The sequence below is a fragment of the Scyliorhinus canicula genome, chromosome 18 (assembly GCF_902713615.1).
Source record: "Scyliorhinus canicula chromosome 18, sScyCan1.1, whole genome shotgun sequence".
In the NCBI taxonomy this organism is placed as follows: Eukaryota; Metazoa; Chordata; class Chondrichthyes; order Carcharhiniformes; family Scyliorhinidae; genus Scyliorhinus; species Scyliorhinus canicula.
The window spans coordinates 21,681,408-21,705,922 of NC_052163.1; the positions used below are offsets into that span (position 1 = coordinate 21,681,408).

At 45.9% G+C, this 24,515-nt stretch overlaps 1 protein-coding gene across 3 annotated transcripts in view; it reads right to left on the reverse strand.

Moving 5' to 3' along the window:
- The window catches only part of LOC119953648 (zinc transporter ZIP11-like), a 762,231-nt gene extending 737,964 nt beyond the window's left edge, over positions 1-24,267 (reverse strand). Inside the window, exons 1-2 of one of the 3 annotated variants that reach the window (XM_038778122.1) lie at positions 24,084-24,267; positions 10,284-10,322 (exon numbers count right to left, since the gene is read on the reverse strand). In XM_038778122.1, the coding sequence (XP_038634050.1) occupies positions 10,284-10,322; positions 24,084-24,191 (147 nt within the window). In that variant the 5' untranslated portion in view covers positions 24,192-24,267. The remainder of the gene's footprint in view (positions 1-10,283; positions 10,323-24,083) is intronic. The other 2 variants (XM_038778121.1, XM_038778123.1) reach the window with 2 other exon arrangements.
- Between the last annotated feature and the right edge of the window lie 248 nt (positions 24,268-24,515).

Sequence of the window (24,515 nt, forward strand, 5' to 3'; positions counted from 1 at the left end):
CTGTTGGCGATTTAACCGGAGGACTACCACACCTCAGGCGAGGGGCAAGGTTGAGAGGTAGGGGAAGGCCTTCCTGAATAACCTCAGCCGGCACAGGAATTGAACCTGCTGGCCTCGCTCTGCATCACGAACCAGCTGTCTAGCCAACTGAGCTAAACCAGCTCCCAATTCAATGCAATACCGGGAGAGTGCTGCATCACCAGAGGCGAGGTGGTAAAAATGAGGGCCGAATTAAATCAGGGGGGCATAAATGAAATGAAAATGAAAATCGCTTATTGTCACAAGTAGGCTTCAATGAAGTTACTGTGAAAAGCCCCTAGTTGCCACATTCCGGATCCTGTTTGGGGAGGCTGGTACAGGAATTGAACCGTGCTGCTGGCCTGCCTTGGTCAGCTTTAAAAGCCAGCGATTTAGTCAAGTGTGCTAAACCAGCCCCAATCATGATGCAGAGAAAAGCAGGGAGTTCTCCCACTTGTAGTGAGAGTCTCTCACTGAACCGACTCTTATTGAGATACATCAAAGGGCAGCAAGAAGTTACTTCACTTAAGAGGATGCTTTCAAGTAGCTTTGGTATCTTTAGTGATCAGTTTGCAGTGATAACTAGCAAATGACACTAAAATTGCAATTTTTAAAGCAATTTTGTACTAGGCCCTCATCGTGTTTTACGTTTAAAGAATTTCCTCGGTGGTTATCTGCCCGTCTACATCAGAAACATCCTCATCTATTCTCCCCACAGAAGCTGACAGAGATGCCAATTGATCCCAGCATTTTCTGTTTAAGGCTACAGCAAGGACAAGGAAAGGTTAAATGATTGCCTTGGAGAGTCATTTCAGAAGCCGCTCAGAGCAAATATTGGGACAGCCGTGTCCATCACAATGGAGGGCCTCAAGATGTTTACAATGACGTCAGCTTGCACGCAGCTGGCGACTAAAACAACAATGTTATTATCCAGGACTGCTTGTTCAGAGCTGCTTCATCAAGTCATAAAGGTGCTCGTTATTCTGCTGAAAACAATCCTCAGCTATTTCAAACAAGGAGCGTTTCGACCTTTGAGGTTTACTGTGCACATGGATCTTCGGACTTCCACAACGATATGAAATGAATGAAAATGAAAATCGCTTATTGTCATGAGTAGGCTTCAATGAAGTTACTGTGAAAAGCCCCTAGTCGCCACATTCCGGCGCCTGTTCGGGGAGGCAGTTACGGGAATCGAATCTGATGGCCTGCTTAGTCTGCTTTCAAAGCCAGCTAGAAATTAGCCCTGTGCTAAACAGCCCTCACCGCGAATTTACCAAAATTCTTCCTGCAGTTGGTATGGTGATCCAGGAGCACACATAGGGACAATTCAAGGACAAATTACTGAACTGGGGTTGATGCAGGCACTGCAGAAACAGTAACAGGCTCGGTGCTAATACAGGGTCACAAGTATATATACCCATTGGACATTCAATGGAATTCAGATTAGAAAATTGTTTAACTATCATCACTGTTCAACCTTTAATGCACAAACAGGTGTTGGTATTGACAGATATCAATTGCTAAAATGTTGGTACAAGCGCAGCCAATCGCCTCAAAGCGGAAATGTCCATCACAAGAAGCCAATGATCGGGCCATTATATTCCCCACTATTCCAGCTACTGCACACATCTGCTCAATGTGCAAAGATCATAGTGCAGCCACACAGAAATGAAGCAAAGTCCAAACCGGGAGATGAGTGTGGCTCAGAGGGTCAATAACTTGCGTTAAGAGTTCAACTTTTGCCCCTAGACATGATGTGAATTTCAAATTCTTTCAGCAACCAAGTGTTTTAATTAACAGGCTGCCCTTTTGTCAGTTTTGAACTACTGAACCCAACTTTCAGTTCTCAGCTCCAATAGAAAGAAAGAACGGACATGAACCTGGAATCATAGAATCCTAACAGTGCAGAAGGAGGCCATTCGGCCTGTTGAGTCTGCACCAACCCTCTGAAAGAGCGTCCTACCTCAGCCCACGCCATTGCCCTAACTCAGGAACCCCAAATGAAAGAATGATGGGATGTTACAAGCGGAGTGACAAACAGAAATTCAGATGGCCAGCAGAGAATACGTTTATATCCATATTGTGGGGTGCTATGCACCAATTCATGTGTGGGATTCATTTATTCAGTGAAAATGAAACCTGACTCCATATTTTCATCTGATTATCAGAAAGTTGTTGGGGATGAGGAACGAATGCCCCTCCTCAAAGAGACACTTCAGTCTTAGGGCTGACTAATGTCAGCTACACAGGTCAGTATTGGTCCCATGGTAGAAAAGGGAAGGGAGTGTTGAAACTGCCAAAGGTCAGGCCACGGTCTTCTAATTTCTCAGATATACGAGTGCAGTGCCAGAGGACTGGAATTACAATGTTGCACTTTTTTAAAAAAAGAGGAAGGAACGCTGGAAAAACAAATGAGACATGTCAAAGTTTTTCATCTTGAACTTTGAACTGGGGGGAGGGGGGGATTGGAGAGAAGAAGAGAGAGAGAGAAACGGCTTGACTGTATCAGAAGAGAATGTTCTCTTCTCACACAGCAATGGAAAAGGGGTGATAAGCGTCATCTGGTTGCTGTGATAAGGGTGGACTTTCAAAAGGCATTTCACAAAATACCAAGTAATACGCCCAAGTAAAATTACTGCCTAGGTGATTAAAATATCATCTGCAACGTGGATATGAATCTGGTTAAGAAAAATATAGCAGAGCGCAGTGCTGAAAGGTTATTTTTCAGATAGAACTATTTATGGTGTTCCCCGGCAGTCAGTATTACTTGTAATATATGTATATATTAATTAATAAATACTATATAAAAAATAAATGACTTGGATATAGAATGCATAATTTCAATGTTTGCAGATGATGCAGAAACATGGAATTGTAAACAATGAGGAGAAGGTTAACGGAGGGAATAAGGAGCCAATTCACCAAATAGTACAATTTGTAAAGGAGGTGCAGGAGCAAGAGACCTGGGAATATATGTGCAGAAACCTTTAACGATGGCAGGTCGAGTTGACACCATATGAACATATGGATTCAGAGCACGACATTAAAAAATATGGACAGGCATCTATCTGTATGTGGGAAGATATTGGTTTTCTACTCATATTCACAACACACTTGCCCTAAAAGGAAGTCACGTCACTCGATGTGACTCGTGTATGGGCGATGTACGCCTTTATTGCATTTCCTGGGTAAAAGGCAGCAGAACTGAACATGGTCCTCCCAGCATGCATTGAGAGACTTGTGCAGAACCGGTGAAAACATTTCCTCGACAATCCTGGTTACGGATGGCCCATTTCTGGTTCCGACTATCCTTTTCCCTTCATTTCTTCATTGTGCCATTAAATTCTCCAAACACTAAAACTGCATGAGTTTGCTATTCTTTCAAAAAAGTTCAAACAAAAAGGGAAAAAAAAACATTTATTAAATTGAGAAAAAAAAACGATGTCTTTGTGGGATTCTTCCCACAATGTCTCCTACACCAACAATCATTAGTGTACATCATGCCTGAATCATTCACATTTTGACTTTGCATCTTTGGAAAAATAATAAGCAGTTCATTTCACAGAAAAACTGGAGGCTTCACCCGCCTGGAACAACATGGTCAGACTTGGAAATAGGTCACAAATTCTTCATCATCCCCGAGTTGAAACAAAGAACAAAGAAAAGTACAGGAGAGGAGCAGGCCCTTCGGTCCTCCAAGCCTGCCCCGACCATGCTACCCCTCTAACCTAAAATTTTCTACATTTCCTGAGTCCGTATCCCTCTATTCATGTATTTATCAAGACGTCTTTTAAATATTACTATGTGCCTGCTTCCACCGCCTGATCTGTCAGTAGGTTCCAGGCACCCACTACTTTCTGTGTAAAAAACACCCCTCACACATCTTTTCTAAACTTTACCCCTTGCACGTTAAATCTATGTTCCCTAGTAATGACTCTTCCACCGTGAGAAACAGTTTACGACTATCCACTCTGTCCATGCCCCTGTAGACTTCTGTCAGATCGCCCCTCAACCTTCGTCTTTCCAGTGAGAACAGATCGAGTTTATCCAATCTCTCCTCATAGCTAATGTCCTCCATACCAGGCACCATCCTGGTAAACCTCTTCTGTTCCCTCTCCAAAGCCTCTTGGTAGTGTGGCAACGGGAACTGAACACTATATTCCAAGTGAGGCCCAACCGAGATTCTTGGAACTCCTTCTCGAATGGCCCTGTGGCTGGACATACATCACATGAAATGAAAAAAAATGAAAATCGCTTATTGTCACGAGTAGGCTTCAATGAAGATACTGTGAAAAGCCCCTAGTCGCCACATTCCGGCGCCTGTCCGGGGAGGCTTGTACGGGAATCGAACCGTGCTGCTGGCCTGCTTGGTCTGCTTTAAAAGCCAGCGATTTAGCCTGGTGAGCTAAAACATGGACTGCAGCGGCTCAAGACGGCATCTCACCATCACCTTCCCAGTGGCAATTAGTGATAGGCAATAAATGCAGGCCTCGTCAACAACACCTGCATCCCACACATTAATAAAAATGCTTCTCCAACCAGAGAAAGTCGTACAAATCCCCCAGCCAGGCCGCCACCCCCGGCAGTGTATCCGATCACCAGTTTAACAGGATCATTCGCCGGGCAATTAGAGAGACGGAGGGCACAACATCGGACTCCTTCCTCTCCAGAAGCTCCGGCACCTCCATTCCCCCAAAAATCGTCACCATTGGGTCTGGCTTGACCTCCATCCCCACAATCTTAGATATCGTCCCAAACACCGCTTCCCAGTATCTCTCCAGCTTCTCGCAACCCCAGAACATGTGCGCATGATTCGCCGGCTCCCTCCCACACTTCACACACCCATAATAATAATATTTAGAATAATAATAATCTTTATTACTGTCACAATTAGACTTACATTAACACGATGTGGAGCTGCCGGCATTGGACTGGGGTGGGCACAGTAAGAAGTCTTACAACACCAGGTTAAAGTCCAACAGGTTTCTTTTGAATCACTAGCTTTCGGAGCACAGCTCCTTCCTCAGGTGAGTGAAGAGGTAGGTTCCAGAAATATATAAATATGGACAAATTGTAATATGAAAGACGATCCTATGAATGCGAGTCTGTGCGGGTAATTAAGTCTTTACAGGTCCAAACGTAGCAACTGGAGAGAGGGATAATCACAGGTTAAAGAGGTGTGAATTGTCTCAAGCCAGGACAGTTGGTAGGATCAGAGGCTGAATACCCTTGACTGCTGAAGTGTTGCCCGGCTGGAAGGGAACATTCCTGCCTGGCGATTGTCGCCAGTTCGTCCGTTCATCCGTTATCGCAGTGTTTGCATGTCTCGCCAATATACCATGCTTCGGGACATCCTTTCCTGCAGCCTATGAGGTAGACAACGTAGGCCGAGTTGCACGAGTATGTGCAACGTACCTGGTGGGTGGTGTTCTCACGTGTAATGGTGGTAGCCATGTCAATGACCTGGCACGTCATGCAGAGATTACCATGGCAGGGTTGTGTGGTCGCTGTTCTGAAGGCTGATAGTTTGCTGCAAACAAGGGTTTGTTTGAGGTTGCGCGGTTGTTTGAAGGCAAGTAGTGGGGGTGTGGGGTGACCTTGGCAAGACGTTTGTCTTCATCGATGACATGTTGAAACTATGACATCTTCTTCGCAGACTTCAACACGTCATCGGCTCCAAAACCATCTCCCCATTCTCTGCCCGCACCCTTAGAATTTCCCTTGACACCACCGGCCGCCGCAGCTGGTGGGCCAACATGTGGCTCACCTTTTCTCTGTACTCATATTGCACCCCCCTCGTCGTCCATAGCTGCCCCATCGCCTTGCCCGCCGTCAATCTATCAAACTGCCCTTGCAACCTCTTCCTCTTTGCCAAAACCTCCTTTGTGGCCCAGTCCAGAGACCTTTGCAGAGGTGCCACCGCCCCCTCCATCATCTTTGACCAGTCATCGTGCAGCTTCTTCCTTTGCTAGTGAAATTGCTCCTTGATGAAGCTCATTGGCTGCTCCACCTGGGGCTTTTCCACCGACAACGACCCCTCCCCTTCGCCATTCTCAGAATTGGTGCTGCACCCCAGGTCTCCAACTCCTTCGCCAGGTCTTTAAATGTCTTCTACCGGGTCTGGTAGCCAGTAGACATGCCAATCTTGGGGCAGAACCTCTTCTCCTACACCTTCTGCACCCCTTTTCTGCTGGAACTACACCATTAACGGGTATAAAGTGCCCAAACCAACACCTTGGAGCCAGTGCTGCCCTGTGTGCGACCACACACTCCAAGGCCACCACTGGGCGTCCAGCACTCATTTTTCACTTAAAAAGCATAATTCTACTGATGCCTGGGGGGTCAAATGATTAATACTTAGGAAAACAACTTAACAGTGGACTTCAAAATGATATGGCCAACACATTTTCCTCCGAGCTCCGCACCTCAAACTGTCCCACTCCACCAGTATCTTTCACCTTCTATAGTCCATGTTCCAATAATCTGGGGGGACATCAATCTGGAGGTGACTGGGAAAATCAGGTTGGTATCGGATCCCAAGAAAGGAATTTGCGGCATGTCTACAAGGTGGTTTTTTGGAGCAGCTTGTAGTAGAGTCCCTTAGGGAACAGGAAATTCTGGATTTAGTATTATGTAATGAGCCAGACTTGATTGGGGAACTTAAGGTGTTCCACTCTCAGGAGACAGTGTCCACAATATAATAGAATTACCCTGCAGTTGAGGGAGAAGCTAGAATCAAACGTCACGGTATTACAATTGAGTAAAGGTAACTACAAAGAGATGAGGGAGGAGCAGGCCAGGGTTGACTCGAAGGGGAGCCTAGCAGGGAAGGCAGCGGAACAGCAATGGCAGGAGGTTTTGGGGGTTATTCAGGGGGTACAACAAAAATTCATCCCACGGTGTCGGAAACATGTTAAGGGGAGGATGAGGCATCCGTGGCTGACAAGAGAAGGCTTTTAAAAGCGAGCAGAGGACATCTAAAAAAGCAATAAGGGGACTTCTGGTGGTGGCCATGGAGTGAGTGGTCACACACAGGGGCAGCGCTGCTTCGAAGGCTTGAATCTGGGCTCTTTTTACCCAGAAACAGAAGAACTTTGACGGGAAAGTGTAGCTTTCGACCGATCGAAAGCCATCGAAGAACCGGCTGCACCCCTGACAGGTTTGATGAAGAGATCGAGAAGTGCTTGGAGGCGCAGGGGTCGCAGATCGTGTTACAGAGAGGGCAATGTCTGATCACAGTGATCGGGTAGTGGCATTGGAGCAGAGTTGGGGCTCCTGGGGGACCTTTGCCAGTCATTAAGAGAAAAGGTAGAGGAGCGGAAGAACAGAACTAGAAGGCAGAACCTGCGTGTCGTCGGCCTGCCTAAAGATGTGGAAGGCCCGAGTGCTATGAGATCCGTCTCGGGGATGCTGGTGGGGCTGGTAGCGTAGGGAGTGCTGGACAAGGCCCCAGAGGTGGATAGAGCACACAGGTCTCACAAGAATGATCCCTGGAATGAAGAGCATTGTCGTATGAGGAGCGATTGAAGACTCTGGGTCTGTACTCGTTGGGAGTTTAGAAGGATGAGGGGGGATCTTATTGAAACTTACAGGATACTGAGAGGCTTAGATAGAGTGGACGTGGGGAGGATGTTTGCACTATTAGGAAAACCTAGAATTCGAGGCCACTGCCTCAGACTGAAGGGACAATCCTATAAAACTGAGACGAGGAGGAAATTCTTCAGCCAGAGGGTGGTGAATCTTTGGAACTCTTTGCCGCAGCCTCCCCGGACAGGCGCCGGAATGTGGCGACTAGGGGCTTTTCACAGTAACTTCATTGAAGCCTACTCGTGACAATAAGCGATTTTCATTTTCAGAAGGCAATGGAAGCCAAATCACTGAGCGTCTTTAAGACAGAGATAGATAGGTTCTTGCTTAATAAGGGAATCAGGGGTTGTGGGGAGAAGACAGGAGAATGGGGATGAGAAACATATCAGCCAGGATTGAATGGGGGAGCAGACTCGACGGGCCGAATGGCCTGATTCTACTTGTATGTCTTATGGTCGAATATGAACCTAGTTTATGTAATCCCTCTTCGTTGTCTAATCCGAGAAGACCTGGTTATATTCTGGTGAATCGGTGTCCACTGTGGTTCAATGAGTAGTAGCACTCTCAACTCCGCATCACAAGTTTCTGGGTTCAAGTCCCATTCCTGGCCTGAGCACCAAAGATCAGAGATGACACTCCACTGCAGTGCTGCACTGTCAAGGGTGCTATTTTTCAGATGAGACCTTACACCAAGATCCCACCTGCCTCTTCGGGCGGGAGGTGGGGGTGGAATGTAAAAGGTCCCAAGGCGCTATTCAAGGAAGAGTAGGGGAGTTATCCTGGTGTCCTTGACAATTTCTATTCCTCAATCAACAATTGCTTTAAAAAAATTATTTGGTCATTATCACATTGTTGGGCAGCACGGTGGTGCAGTGGTTAGCATTGCTGCCTGCAGCGCTGAGGACCCGGGTTCGAATCCCGGCCCTGGGTCACTGTCCGTGTGGAATTTGCACATTCTCCCCGTGTCTGCGTGGGTTTCACCCCCACAACCCAAAGATGTGCAGGATAGGTAGATTGGCCACTCTAAATTGCCCCTTAATTGGAAAAAATAATTGGGTACACTAAATTTATTTATTTTTTAAAAAATTATTACATTGTTAACCACATTCATAAAAACGTTGGTAGGATTCAGATGATGAACTGCAATGGCAAATCAGAAGCACCCCTTCCATGGCTAAAATATCTTAAGGTACGGTGCTGAGAACTGTCGGCTATGCAGATGTGGTCGACCTCAGGGACAGTGTAGCTTGTAGCAAAGTGCCCGCATTCAACTGTGACCGTTTATACCAGATCTTGTATTTGAAATTCAAACTTCCATATCCTAAATTTTGAAACATTCCTATCAATTGTTCGAGTCAAACACTATTCCCGAAGAAATCCTGCCAATGCAGGGGGAGAAGCAGCAAAGGAAAAATAAACACGCTGCCTTTCAAATGGAACAATACTCATCAAAAGGAGAGCATGCCTCATGGGGAGGGGGTCAAACAAGAGCAAATGATCTACTTATCTTTAACTGCCTGTTCGAAAATCATGCCCAATAACTTGAAAAAGGATCAGACCTTCCCCTGGAGAATGTTGGAATTTGAATAGCTGTAGTCAGGGATGCTGTAAATTACACAGAGACTGTTGAAGAATTCCTATGAGTGCATTCAGGGAAGGTTTAAAGAAGAAAAGATATCAGACAGTCAAATGCACTTTTCTGGGGGAGAACGAGGCATCAAATTGAATTATAAAGCGTTGCAGAAATCACACAATGCCAAAACATGTCCAAAATTTAAAACCATTCTTCCTAATGATTTATGTAGAGGGGTGATACACTATCATTTCATACTCAGAAGCACTGCAAGATTCCTCTTCCTATCGGTTTTATTGGTCCACCCTTAAATAATCTGGACAATCTCAAACCCATTCCTGGGAAATCCGCAGCATTAAACATGTCGTAATCTGGTATTAAGTGACAGATTTGATCATAGAGGCCTCAACAATAATTGGCAAAGCAAATGTTGCACAGATTACGATGAATTTACAACACAGAAGCAAATCTAGGCCATTCGGTGCGCTCCCCATAAATCTTCACCCACTCTGTGTCATTTAATTACAATGACATGTCCTTCTAATGCTTTGTACCCATTTCGCTTCCACTGGCACAATTAAAGGTGGATAGTTGCAGGTAAAGCAGAGAGAGGCTTCTCTGCATTTCCCTGCCCGACATAGAACCCAGAATGTCCAGTCTCCGAATGAAATAAATATATGCATTTCTCATCAATGACATGCTTCGCCTGGGTGAGGACAGAAATGTAACATTGCCTGCTTCCTACATCCTTCAAGTACATCTTAAAATAAATTAATTTCACTGAGTTTCAATTTGTTTCTATCAGCATGTGCCCTCCATTCCCACCAGCCTAGCCCTTCTTCCTCTCTGAGGAGCTGACACCTTTTTGTCTGTTCCATTCTGCAGTTCATACTAAATCGCATCTGATCCAGTCTTCGAGACGAACATTTCAGCATTTCAAAAGAATGATTTTTCAGAATATTCTTGTTCTCCCGACCTCGCTCTCAGCACTATTTTTTAAAATGGATGCAGCAATGAACTGCTACTCATGCAAAAGATTGAATTTAAAAGACAGCCTTTGGTCACATCATTCCTGTCAAGAAAGTGGTTGTCATTATACACTCACCCCAGCAGCAAAACCAAGGCTTCCATCCAGTATTCGTTTCTGCGTGTGAGAGAGATGAGAATCAAGTTAAAATACTTTTTTCCAAGAAGACATGTTACATTTCCAAAGTCCTTCACTGCCAATCACCGGTTTCTTTTTTTTAATGAATTTAGTGTACCCAATTATTTTTTCCAATTGAGGGGCAATTTAGCGTGGCCAATCCGCCTATCCTGCACATCTTTGGGTTGTGGGGGTGAAACCCACACAGACACGGGGAGAATGTGCAAACTCCACACGGACAGTGACCCAGGGCCGGGATTTGAACTCAGGTCCTCAGTGCCGTATGCAGCAATGCTAACCACTGTGCCACAGTGTTGCCCCTAATCACCTGTTTCTAAAGTGCTTTTGGGATTGAGCAGCCAAACAAAGCAGGCAATTTGTACGTCCCTAATTTCACAGATGGCAATGTGATAAATGACTACGTCATCTGTTTTGTGGTGTTGGTTATTTAACATTGAAGTTCCTATTTCAAAGCAACACTCACAATGCCTCGCACGTCAGCCTCGATAACCCAGTACTGCCCATTGATCAGTCAGCCTCGCAGAAAGTGAGGACTTGTTAGTAGGAGTACCTTTGTTAGTAGGAGTACATTTGCCACTTTGTACGGAAGAGCTATCTGAAAAAAATATACGCGCAGCACGGTGGCACAGTGGTTACCACTGCTGCCTCACCGCGCCAGGGTCCAGGGTTCAGTTCCAGCCTTGGGTGGATGTCTGTGTGGAGTTTGCACTTTCTCCCCATATCTGCGTGGGGTTCCTCCGGGTGTTCCAGATTCTTCCCACAGTCCAAAGATGTTCAGGTACAGTGGCTTAGCCATGTTAAATTTCCCTTTAGTGTCCAAAGATGTGTAGGTTAGGTGTGGTTGCAGAGATAAGGTGGGGCAGTGGGCCTAAGTAGGGTGCTCTTTCAGAGGCTCGGTGCAGACTCGATGGGCCGAACGGCCTCCTCCTGTAGAAATTCTACGGTTCGTTCAGTTGCTCTCCAAGAAGAGTTTTCAAAAACATCACAGATTTCCAATGTGGTCCACCTATCTTTGGAGCACGAAAACTCTGTACAAGGGGAGGCAGTGACGTAGTGATATTGTCACTGGACTAGTAATCCAGAGAACCAGGGTAATGCTCTGGAGACCCGCCTTTGAATCCCACCAGGGCAGGTGGGGAAATCTGAATTCTAACAATAACCATGAAACTATTGTAGATTGTTGCAAAAACCCAACTAGTTCACTAATGTCCTTTGGGGAAGGAGATTTGCAGTCTTTACTTGGTCTGGCCTACATGTGACTCCAGATCTACAGTAATGACTTTTAAAAATTCCCTCTGCGCAAACCACTCAGTTCAAGGGAAATTAGGCCATGAATGTAAATAAAAATACAAGTAAAACACAATTACTTGCACTGTAAGGTGCAGCACGGTAGCATAGTGGTTAGCACTGTTGCTTCACAGCTCCTGGATCCCAGGTTCGATTCCCAGCTTGGGTCACTGTCTGTGCGGAATCTGCACATTCTTCCCGTGTCTGTGTGGGTTTCCTCCGGGTGTTCCGGTCTCCTCCCACAAGTCCCGAAATACATGCTGTTAGGTGAATTGGACATTCTGAATTCTCCCTCCGTGAACCCGAACAGGCACCAGAGTGTGGTGACAAGGGGATTTTCACAGTAACTTCATTGCAATGTTAATGTAAGCCTACTTGTGACAATAAAGATTATTATTATTATTATTATTATTATTAATGTAAACAGTAATGTAATGGGATCTTGATTTTCCCCTGAATGAAGAGGACAGTCCGCAACACCTTACACAATGGAAGGTGTGAGATAATAGAAAGATCCTAAAAGATTTTTTAAAATAAATGTAATGTATGGCCATATGCAAGATCAAATCAAATCAAATCAATATAACAAACTAAAACTAAAAGCTACTGTGTTGTGAAACTGATCTTTGAGATTGGCCAATTGGAATACGAGTTCCCTGATTAGTGGCCCAATCAAGGTACCTCTTCTCTGTATATAACCGGGAGTGTCAGATCCTCTGCACTCCCAGTGTCGATAGCAAGCTGAACACACATGGTTGTACTGCTGTTAAAAGAACAAAGAAAATTACAGCACAGGAACAGGCCCTTCGGCCCTCCCAGCCTGCACCGATCCAGATCCTTTATCTAAATCTGTCGCCTATTTTCCAAGGATCTACTTCCCTCTGTTCCCCGCCCGTTCATATATCTGTCCAGATGCATCTTAAATTATGCTATCGTGTCCGCCTCTACCACCTCCGCTGGCAAAGCGTTCCAGGCACCCACCACCCTCTGCGTAAAAAACTTTCCACGCACAGCTCCCTTAAACTTTGCCCCTCTCACCTTGAAATCACGACCCCTTGTAATTGACGCCCCCACTCTTGGAAAAAGCTTGTTGCTATCCACCCTGTCCATACCTCTCATAGTTTTGTAGACCTCAATCAGGTACCCCCTCAACCTCCATCTTTCCAATGAAAACAATCCTAATCTACTCAACCTTTCTTCATAGCTAGCACCCTCCATACCAGGCAACATCCTGGTGAACCTCCTCTGCACCCTCTCTAAAGCATCCACATCTTTCTGGTAATGTGGCGACCAGAACTGCACGCAGTATTCCAAATGTGGCCTAACCAAAGTCATATACAACTGTAACATGCCCTGCCAACTCTTGTACTCAATACCCCGTCCAATGAAGGCAAGCATGCTGTATGCATTCTTGTCCACTCTATGACCTACGTTGCCACCTTCAGGATACAATGGACCTGAACTCCCAGATCTCTCTGGACATCAATTTTCCCCAGGACTCTTCCATTGACCGTATAGTCTGCTCTTGAATGAGATCTTCCAAAATGCATCACCTCGCATTTGCCTGGATTGAACTCCATCTGCCATTTCTCTGCCCAACTCTCCAATCTATCTATATTTTGCTGTATTCTCGGACAGTCCTCCTCGCTATCTGCAACTCCACCAATCTTAGTATCATCTGCAAACTTGCTAATCAGACCACCTATACCTTCCTCCAGATCATTTATGTATATCACAAACAACAGTGGCCCGAGCACGGATCCCTGTGGAACACCACTATGCTGCAAAGATATCTGTTAAGGCCCCAGCTATTTCGTCCCTCGCTTCTCTCAGCAACCTGGGATTGATCCCATCCGGACCTGGGGACTTGTCCACCTTATTACCTTTTAGAATACCCAAAACTTCCCCCTTCCTTATGCCGACTTGACCTGGAGTATTTACACATCCATCCCCAGCCTCAACATCCGTCATGTCCCTCTCCTTGGTGAATACCGATGCAAAATACTCATTAAGAATCTCACCCATTTCCTCTAACTCCAAGCATAAATTCCCTCTTTTGTCTTTGAGTGGGCCAATCCTTTCCCTAGTTACCCTCTTGCTCCTTATATACGAATAAAAGGCTTTGGGATTTTCCTTAACCCTGTTAGCCAAAGATATTTTATGACCCCTTTTAGCCCTCTTTATTTCGTGTTTGAGATTTGTCCTACTTTTTTCTTTTTTTGTTTTAATTTAGATTACCCAATTATTTTTTCCAATTAAGGGGCAATTTAGCGTGGCCAATCCACCTACTCTGCACATTTTTGGGTTGTGGGGGCGAAACCCACGCAGACACGGGGAGAATGTGCAAACTCCACACGGACAGTGACCCAGAGCCGGGATTGAACCTGGGACCTCAGCGCCGTGAAGCGGTTGTGCTAACCACTAGGCCACCGTGCTGCCCCCTAGATTTGTCCTACTTTCCCGATATGCCTCCAAGCTTCATCAGTTTTAAGTCGCCTAGATCTTATGTATGCTTCCTTTTTCATCTTAGCTAGTCTCACAATTCCAATGGTTGTGTTAATAAAAGGGATTCTCTGGACAGTGGGTTAGCCCTGTTACCTCAAGGCGCCGAGGACCCAGGTTCGATCCCGGCTCTGGGTCACTCTCCGTGTGGAGTTTGCACATTCACCCTGTGTTTGAGTGGGTTTCGCCCCCACAACCCAAAGATGTGCAGGGTAGGTGGATTGGCCATGCTACATTCCCCCTTAATTGGAAAAAATGAATTGGATACACTAAAAAAAAATTTTAAATAAAAAAATATAAGGAATTCTGATGAAGGGACTTCTGCCTCTGTGCACTTATTACACCTCCCTTATTAGTGGTGTGCGGGGCAGCACGGTGGCACAGTGGTTAGCACGTCTGCCTCACTGCGCTGCGTTCCCAGGTTCGATCTCGGCTCTGGGTCACTGACCGTGTGGTTTGCACTTTCTCCCCGTGTCTGTGTGGGTCACACCCTCACAACCCAAAGATGTGCAGGGTAGGTGGATTGAGCACAATAAATTGCCCCTTAATTTGGAAATAATGAATTGGGTACTCTAAATTTATCTTAAAAATAAATAAATGAATTGGAAAAAAATAAAGGTTTATTTGAAATCACAAGCTTTTGGAGCGCTGCTCCTTCAGGTGAACATAGAACACACAGTGCTGAACTAGGCCATTCGGCCCATCGAGTCTGCACCAACCCACTTAAGCCCTCACTTCCACCCTATCCCCGTAACCCAATAACCCCTCCTCACCTTTTTTGATCACTAAGGGCAATTTATCATGACCAATCCACCTCACCCGCACATCTTTGGACTGTGGCAGGAAAAAGAAGCACCCGGAGGAAACCCACACAGACATAGGGAGAACATGCAGACTCCGCACAGACCGTGACCCAGCAGGGAATCGAACCAGGGACCTTGGCGCTGTGAAGCCACAGTGCTAATCACTTGTGCCACCGTGCTGCCCAACCGGTGTTTCTGAACCTGCCTCCACTTCACTAGATGCGGAGCAGCATTCCGAAACCTTGCCATTTCAAATAAACCTATTGGACTTCAACCTGGTGCTGAGAGTCTTCTTCCTGTGCCCACCCCAGTCCAACGCCGGCATCTCCACATCAAAAATGGAGAGAGAGAGAGAATAATAAGAATCTTTATTGTCACAAGTAGGCTCTTACCTTAACGCTGCAATTAAGTTACTGCGAAAAGCCCCTAGTCACCACATTCCGGCGCCTGTTCGGGTACACAGAGGGAGAATTCAGAATGTCCAATTCACCCAACAGCACGTCTTTCAGGACTTGCGAGAGGAAACCGGAGCACCAGGAGGAAACCCACGCCGACACGGGGAGAACGTGCAGACTCCACACAGACAGTGACCCAAGCTGGGAATCGAACCTGGGATCCTGGAGCTGTGAAGCAACAGTTCTGCACCCAGCTAGACCACATGAAGGTGAGAAAGGGGTGGAAATTGGGAGTAAAACTGATGAACTTTTCTGGGCCCAGATGAGAGCACGAAGTGCTACCGGTCCAGTCATCGATCTAACAGAGTTGTGGGAGACAGCCTGAATAAGACTGGAACAAGGCATGTTCCACATAACCCACAACAAAGGGCATAACTGGGGCCCATGCGGTTACCCATAGCCACACCTTTTATCCACCAGAAGTGAGACAAGTTAAAGGAGAAATTATTAATGTGACAGATCAGGTTCAGCTAGGCAGGGGAGAGTGGCAGTGCGTGGTGATTAGGAAGACGCAGAGAGCCTTCGCGCGGCGGCGGCGGCGGGGGGGGGGGGGGGGGGGGGGGGGGGGGGGGGTGATGTCGCCTTTGAGACGTGAAAAATAACAAACATTTAAAAAGAGACAGAATGGAAAGGTGGGTAGCCGGTTTTCCATATAGGTACCTGGTCCCATATCAGGCCTTTCAAAGTCGGGAAGGACCCAAAACCCACTACACTGAAATGTCGCCCTTGGGAGCAACTTGAAACAAACCCTTACATTCTTTATTTTTCGTACTTTATGCATTAGACCTAGGTCCCAAAATGTGCAAAATTCCCAAATCCAGCACAGATCTGGCCCCACGTTTCCCAGATTTGAGATGGTGTCTGAAAAACTGACTAATCATTTATTCTTCATGGCTTCATATTACAATAAGAAAGTTGGACCAGAGATCTCAGTAACTTCATTAAAACACCTTGCTTTCATACAGTGTCTTCAACAAAGTGGGAAAAAAAGCCCCACCGTGCTTGACAGGTGAGTAATTAGAGAGGGAACAGAATACGTGACAGCAGCTCAAAAGGAGGAGGTATTAGGCAACCAAATGCTTGGCGAAGGAGCGCCTCAAGAGGAGAGAGATCTAGAGAATCGAGAGTTTAAGGAAGGTAATTCCAGAGCTTCGGGCCGAGGCAGCTAAAGGCGGAACCATCAGGAGTGAGGAGAAAGATGTCGGGGATTGTCATAAAATTCATTGCGACTCACTCAAATCAGCAAAACCAAACTGGCTCAGCAAGATGGCCGCTTCCCTGGAGCTACCAGGAATCCAAGCTCAAAAAATAAGTCACAGTCTCAGCTTTAGACAACGTTTTGTCCAGTTCATTGTTCTCGAGACCCAGGAAGAGCCGGGCAGGAGAAAGCCACAGCGAATAACCGATTATGATCATTCTCACGATGGGTTGGATCCACAAATTGTGTCAAATTGAATCTAAGTAAATGATAGCCAACTTCAAACAGCTATAACACAGACTCAGAGTATGAAAGGAGAGGATTAACTTATGCAAATAATTTTTTTCCCCACCCCAAAAGGTAATATTGATTTTATCAGTCATTTAGTGACACTACATTATATCAGTTAGAAATGCCAATTTGAATTGTGAGGATTTTACAAGGTACGCAGAGATGGGGTAGCACAGCGGTTAGCACAGTTGCTTCACAGCTCCAGGGTCCCAGGTTCGATTCCCGGCTTGGGTCACTGTCTGTGCTAAGTCTGTACGTTCTCCCCGTGTCTGCGTGGGTTTCCTCCGGGTGCTCCGGTTTCCTCCCACAGTCCAAAGATGTGCAGGTTAGGTGTATTGGCCATGATAAATTGCCCTTGGTGTCCAAAAAGATTAGGTGGAGTTACTGGGTTACGGGGACTAGGGTGGAGGCGTGCGCTTGAGTAGGGTTCTCTTTCCAAAAGCCGGTGCAGACTTGATGGGCCAAATGGCCTCCTTCAGCACTGTAAATTCTATGATTCCATGAATCAAAAACAAAATGTTGGTAAAAAAAAACTCCATTAGCTTGGCTTTCTACGTCCCTGCTAACACGCAACACAAGCATATCCACTCCTTAACAAATAATATTCACTACACCACATAATTCAAAATACCAAGGGCCAAATCCCAGCAAATTGATGCATCATAAAGAGAAAATACTGACGAACGAAAGCTTGTACGGCCACTGTGGTTGCGGTTGGGGAGGAGAAAAAACCAAATAGAGAAGCAGTTACTAACTGGCTCCTCTGCACAAAATAGATTAGAGCTGAACAGCCTTGAATTCAGCCCTTGGCGTCAGTCATTTATCATGTTACAATTTCAGATGGAGTTCTTCAGTCGCTTTTAGTGCTAATTGCAGCTGACAGCAGATTCCGTGCCCTTCAAGAGTAATAACTAGATTATTGCATGCCGACAAACATCAAATAGGAACTTTTGGATAAATGGGCGGTCAATCAGCCCTCCAGCCTGCTTCGCCATTCAATAAAATTGTGTCTAGTTGGCACCTCCATTCGCATGATTTTGTTACCATGTGCCCTGACACCCTTGCTCCGGACCTGGAAGTTTGTCAGAGGGTGCAGAGCGTTCCGGGTTTCTGCTACACTCTGAACAGGTGTACCCCGATTTCACTCCTGAACGGCCACCTTCTGATTTTAAGATTAATTCTTGACTTCGTCACCAGAGAAAATTGTTTTTCCGGATTTATACCATCAAAACTTTTTGAGATTCAAACACTTTCATGGATCACCCTTCGATCTGAAAGACCCAAACCCAATACAAGCCAAGTTCATGCATCCTGTGCTCATAACTTAACCCTGTGGACCACCATATCTGGGTGCTTTTCTGGTTCTGTTTTCTCACTATTTATAAAATACGCTGCTTTGTCCTCCGCAGGTCCAAAGTGGACAACCTCACAGTCTGCACATTTCACTCCACTGGCCCTAGTTTCGCTCACTCACTGAATGCCCAGGTCCCTTTGCAACTTGCTGCTCACCCCTGCACCACCTATCCTTGACCGTTTCACAATCTGTGATCCATTACTGTAAAATTCTATACACAAGAGAACTACAATGCGTCTTTTTCAGCATTGCAAGGAGTAAATAAACAACAGAACGCATTATTACGTCCCACACAAAGACTAAAAGCCCATGAACAACTCTGAAAATCGTGTAAGGGAACAGGCTAGAGGCAGTGATCTAATCTCTGGTCTTCAAATATTGATACAAACTGCAACGGCTCCTTCCAGTGTGTGATGCCAAGCTTCTGGTGGAGAATATGAAGGGGACTGTACAATTCAATCAAAATTTCCAATAAGTGATCTGTTTAAACACTTCATTACTGTTTACTCTTCATGAAATCTGACATCAACCTCCTCTCTTGCAGGAAAACAAAACTGGCCTGCAAAGACGTGGCCATGCCCTGCAATCTCTCGGCGGCTGAAAGAATGAACACATTATGGAATCACAGAAGGAGACTGTTCAGCTTTCCGTGCCCATGATGCCTCTCTGCAAGAGCCATTCAGCTAGGCCCACAATCCCAGCCTTTTCCCAGTCGCCCTGTAATTTATTTCTCTCCAGGCAATTACCCAATTTTGAATTGGGTAATAATTACCCAAGACTTTGGAACGGCATGATTGAATCCATCTCTACCACAGTCTCTAGCAGTGCATTCCAGGTCCTAACCATTCGCTGTGTAAATAATGTTTCTCCTCAAGTCATCACTGATTCTTTTGCCATTCACTTGGATTTGGATTTGTTTATCGTCATGTGTACCGAGGTACAGTGAAAAGTATTTTTCTGCGTGCAGCTCAAACAGATCATTTAGTACATGAAAAGAAAATACGTAATAGGGCAACAAAGGGTACACAATGTAAATACATAGACACAGGCATCAGATGAAGCATACAGGAGTGTAATATTAATCAGATCAGTCCATAAGAGGGTTGTTTAGGAGGCTGGTAACAGCGGGGAAGAAGCTGTTTTTCAATTTTAGTGTGTGTTCTCAGACTTTTGTATCTCCTGTCCAATGGAAGAAGTTGGAAGAGTGAGTAAGCCAGGTGGGAGGGGTCTTTCATTATGCTGCCCGCTTTCCCCAGGTTGGGGGAGGTGTAGATGGAGTCAATGGATGGGAGGCAGGTTCACGTGATGGACTCGGTGGTTTTCACGACTCTGAAGTTTCTTGCGGTCTTGGGCCGAGCAGTTGCCATACCAGGCTGTGATGCAGCCAGATAGGAGGCTTTCTATGGTGCATCTGTAAAAGTTGGTTAGAGTCAATGTGGACATGCCGGAATTTCCTTAGTTTCCTGAGGACGTATAGGCGCTGCCGTGCTTTCTTGGTCGCAGTATCGATGTGGGAGGACCAGGACAGATTTTTGGTGATATGCGCAACCACGAATTTGAAGCTGCCAACCATCTCCACCTCGGCCCCGTTGATGCTGACAGGGGTGTGTAAGATATTTTGCTTCCTGAAGTCAATGACCAGCTCTTTAGTTCTGCGAGCATTGAGAGAGAGAGTGTTGTTATTACACCACTCCACTAGGTTTTCAATCTCCCTCCTGTATTCTGACTCGTCATTGTTCGAGACCAGACCCACTACGGTCCTGTCGTCAGCAAACTTGTCGATCAAGTTGGAGCCAAATTTTGTCACGCAGTCGTGTGTGTATAGGGAGTATAGTAGGGGGCTACGAACGCAACCTTGCGGGGCCCAGAATTGAGGTCAGTCATCTCAGCTCCAGGATATCACTGCAAGAGTTCCACAGGGTAGTGTCCTATGCTCAACCATCTTTAACTGTTTCATCAATGACCTTCCTTTCATCATAAGGTTAGTGTTGGGGGGGGAGGAGAGGAGAGAGAGAGAGAGAGAGAAGGAGAGAATTTCAACCATCTCCTCTTGATATTCGATGGCATTACCATCACTGAATCCCCCACTCTCAACATCCTGGGGGTTACCATTGACCAGAAACAGGACTGGACTAGCCAAATAAATACTGTGGCCGCACGAGGAGGTCAGAGGCCAGGAGTTCTACAGCGAATAATTCATTGCCTGAATCCCCAAAGCCTGTCCACCACCTGCAAGACACAAGTCAGGAGTGTGATGAAATATTCTACACTTACCTGGATGAGTGCACCACCCACAACACAGAAGAAGCTCAACACCATCCAGGACAAAGCATCCCACTTGATTGGCACCTCCAACCACTACATTCAATCCCTCCACCATTGACACACAGTAGTAGCCATGTGTACCATCCACAAGATGCACTGCAGGAACTCACCAAGGCTCCTTCGACAGCACCTTCCACACCTACGACCATTACCATCTGGAATGACAATATTGGGAACACCACCACCTGGGAGTTCCTCTCCAAGACATATATCGCCATTCCTTCATTGCAGCTGGGTCAAAATTCTAGAAAGTGCTGCCGAACAGCACTGGGGGTGTACATGCACAACATGGACTGCAGTGGTTCAAGAAGACAGCTCACCACGGTCTTCAAGGGCAATTAGGGATGGGCAATGAATGCTGGCCTAGCCAATGAAGCCCACATCCCGTGAGCAAAAAACAATCTGTGAAGCCTTCATATCCTTCCTAAGGTGCAGTGCCCAGAATTGGACATGGTACTCCAGTTACGGTGGAACTTGTGTTTCATTAAAGGTTCACCATAACCGCCTTTGCCTCTGCACATGAAAGCCCAGGATCCTAAATGTTTTTAACCACTTTCTTGGTCTGTCCTGTCACCCTTGAACAAATAGTAAGGTTTACCCTCCAGTCCCTCTGTTCCTGTGCCCACTTTAGAATTGTATCCTTTATTTTATATTGCCTCTCCTCGTTCTTCCGATCAAAATGTATTACTTCACACTCCTCTGCATTAAAATTCCACGTGTCCACCAGCCTGTCCATGTCTCCTTAAAGTTCATCACCATCCTCCTCATGGTTCACAATACTTCCAACTTTTGCGTCATCTGCAAATATTGAAATTGTGCCCTGCACCGACAAGTCCAGACCATTAATATAAATCACGAGGAACACCACAGTATAACTTCCTCCAGATCAAACTCACTAATTCACCAATACTCTCTGTATCCGGTCACTCAATCAACTTTGTATCCATGCTGCCACTGTTTCTTTTATTTCATGGGATTTGACTTTGCTGACAAGCACTTTACCAAACAAATTTTTGAAGTCCATGAGCACTATTACACGATTACAGACACATTATGCATTCGGACTATGCAGTGACCTAATTTTACACTTTCATTTATTTAGTCAGTTTATAATATACAAGTTTTGTTGTAAAATCAACAATGTACATTCACCTAAAAATACTAGAATACTTTGTAGATCCTTCAATTACTCCATGTCATTTCCACCAACCATTCTTGGCTCTTTTCCTTAAAGACATGGCACTGCTATGGTATGGAACAGCGGCTAGCACTGCTGTCTCAATACCAGGGACCAGGTTTATTCTGGCCTTGGGTTTCACTGTCTGTGTGGAGTTTGCACATTCTCCCCCTGTCTGCATGGGTTTCCTCCAGGTACTCCGGTCTCCTCCCTCAGTACAAAGATGTACAGGTTAGGGGGACTGGCCATGCTAAAATTGCCCATTAGTATGCAAAGATGTGCACAGTAGATGGGGTGACAGGGACAGGGTGGGGCAGTGGGCCGAGGCAGGGTGCTCTTCCAGAGGATTGATGCCAACTTGATGGGCCAAATGGCCACCACATGCACTGTAGGATTTCGACTAATAGCTGAGAGTCCATTTCACAAGGGATTAAAGAGTCACCAACATTGCTGAGAGTCTGGAATCGCTTGGAGCAGACTAGGCCCAAGAAAGAAACACTTGCACTTGTAAAGCGCCTTTTACATGATCTCAAAACAGCCAATAAAGCACTTTTGACATGTAGTCACTGTTGTAATTGTAGAGAAAGGGGAGCTACGTCACAAACGTCAAAACCCCACCAATAGCAATATGACCAAATAATATTTGTCTTTCCTGATTTTGGTTGAGGGATTAATATCAACCCCAAGACATGGAGGATAATTCACTACTCTCTGGTGAAATGGTGGAATCTTTTACATCCACCTTGATTTCATGTCTCAGCTGAACGGCAGCATCAACAACACTGCAGGTACTGCACTGAAACATCATCATCAATATTTGTGCTCAGGACCACCAGTAGAACTGGAGACCCACAACGTTCTGACTTAAAGACCAGAGAGGCACAGCTGAGGCATTGGTAGAGTCAGCACATTTCCTTCCTAAAAGGACATTAGGGAAATAGATGAACTTTAATGACAATCCGGTTATTTCCATCACTGATACTGATGCTAGTTTTTTTACTTTCAGATTGAACTTAACTCAATTTAAATTTCCCAGGTGCTATGGTAGAATTTGAAAAAGTTCCTCGATCGTTCATCCAAGCTTCTGGACTAGTGACCCAGTAACGCAGCCACTATGCGGCCATCCTGCTTGCACTTGTGTTTACATCACCTCTTTCATAACCGTGGGATAGCCCAAAACATTTCAGGGCCAATGTAAACCTTCTGTTGTAATGTCAGAGGACGCAGTTGACACATTGTCGACAGTAAGGTCGACAAGGAAGACAGGAATACAAGAAATACTAAATTAAAAATTGTGATAGCCTAAGCTCTGGAAGCCAACCCCTAAAGCTTTCACTTCCTTGGTATCAAGTTCATCTGATTTCCTTTCAGTCAAGCAATTTGGGAGGCATTCCTATATTAAAAGATATGATACAAATACAAAATGCTACTCAATATCTGACATATCCAGCATCAAGCAGAGATGGACATTTGCATTATTCTGTGGCCAGTATCATTGAGAGATGTCCAGGCCATCGGACATAGAGACATTAGTGTAGAGGCAGCATTCAGCCCATTTATTCCATGCCGGCTCTCTGTAGACTAATCCAGTCAGGCCATTCCACTACTCTATCACCACAACTCTGGGAGTTTATTTCCCTCAAGTGCACATGCAATATCCTTTCAAATTTATTGATCATCTCAACTTCCCGCTCTTGGCAGCAAGTTTCAGATCATTACCACCTTTAACAGCGAACTCTCTAAAAGGAAACTGAATGGAAATCGACACCAGGTAAATTACCCAGAAGAGACAAGAATAGGAAAGTCACTGGACTGAAGGTGAACACATTCAAGGATAACTGTGAGGTGTCGGTTTGCAGAAAGGGTTGGGCAACCAACGTGGCAATTGCAAAATATTCTGCCTACACCACGACAACACGAAAGGTCATGGGGAGAGATAGGAGTGACAATCATTGAAAGGTACCAGGAATATTATATAGTGTAGTACTGGAGGGGGAGGGAAGCAGAGTAATGGACATGTCACACTAAATCTTACGATGCCCCTTCGTCAGCATCTCATTGAGGAAGTTTGTTTTCTCCCTCCAATTGATTTGCAAAGCTCAACAATTATTGTGTTGACCTCCCTTGCAGTGTGATCCTTAATTGAACATGCCATGTCAATGACAGAAAGACTGCATTCAAAGACTAGGGGTCTGCACAGATCGAAACCCTGATTTAGGATTTTGCTTTCGGAGATTGCATTTAAATTAATGGGGGGGGGGGGGGGGGGTTCTATCCTGAGACAGCCCTGGAGGGGACTGGTCTCAATGCAATGCAACTCATTCAAAGTCTGGTCCACAAATACCCACCTGGCCGTGTGAGAAGATGAAGACCAGAGCTGCCCCGGCGGCGGTGAGCCCCCAAGTGAAGAGGGTGCCCAGGAGGCTCTGAAGGACGGGGCTCCAGCCTTCGATCATTGTGTCCTCCTGCCGCGGCAGCCACACTCACTCACTTCCTCATCCTCTGCCCACGTGTCTCTCCGGCAAGACGCAGGCGCCGCGCCGATTGGTCGAGCCACCTGCAGCCCTCGCCCAATGGGAGGCGGGGGACGCGGAGCTCCGCGGGCGGATTGGCTGCGCCGCCCATCAATCAGGCCGGCCGTACGCGGACGCGGAAGCCAAGTCCTGTTGCATTTTGTAGCCCAGTGGAAGCCAGTGGGGCATCTTTGTTCCGTGCGCGGGTTTGCTCCTTCAAAACAAATAGAGCGAGAAATTAAAGCATTCCTATTGAAACAAAAGGGC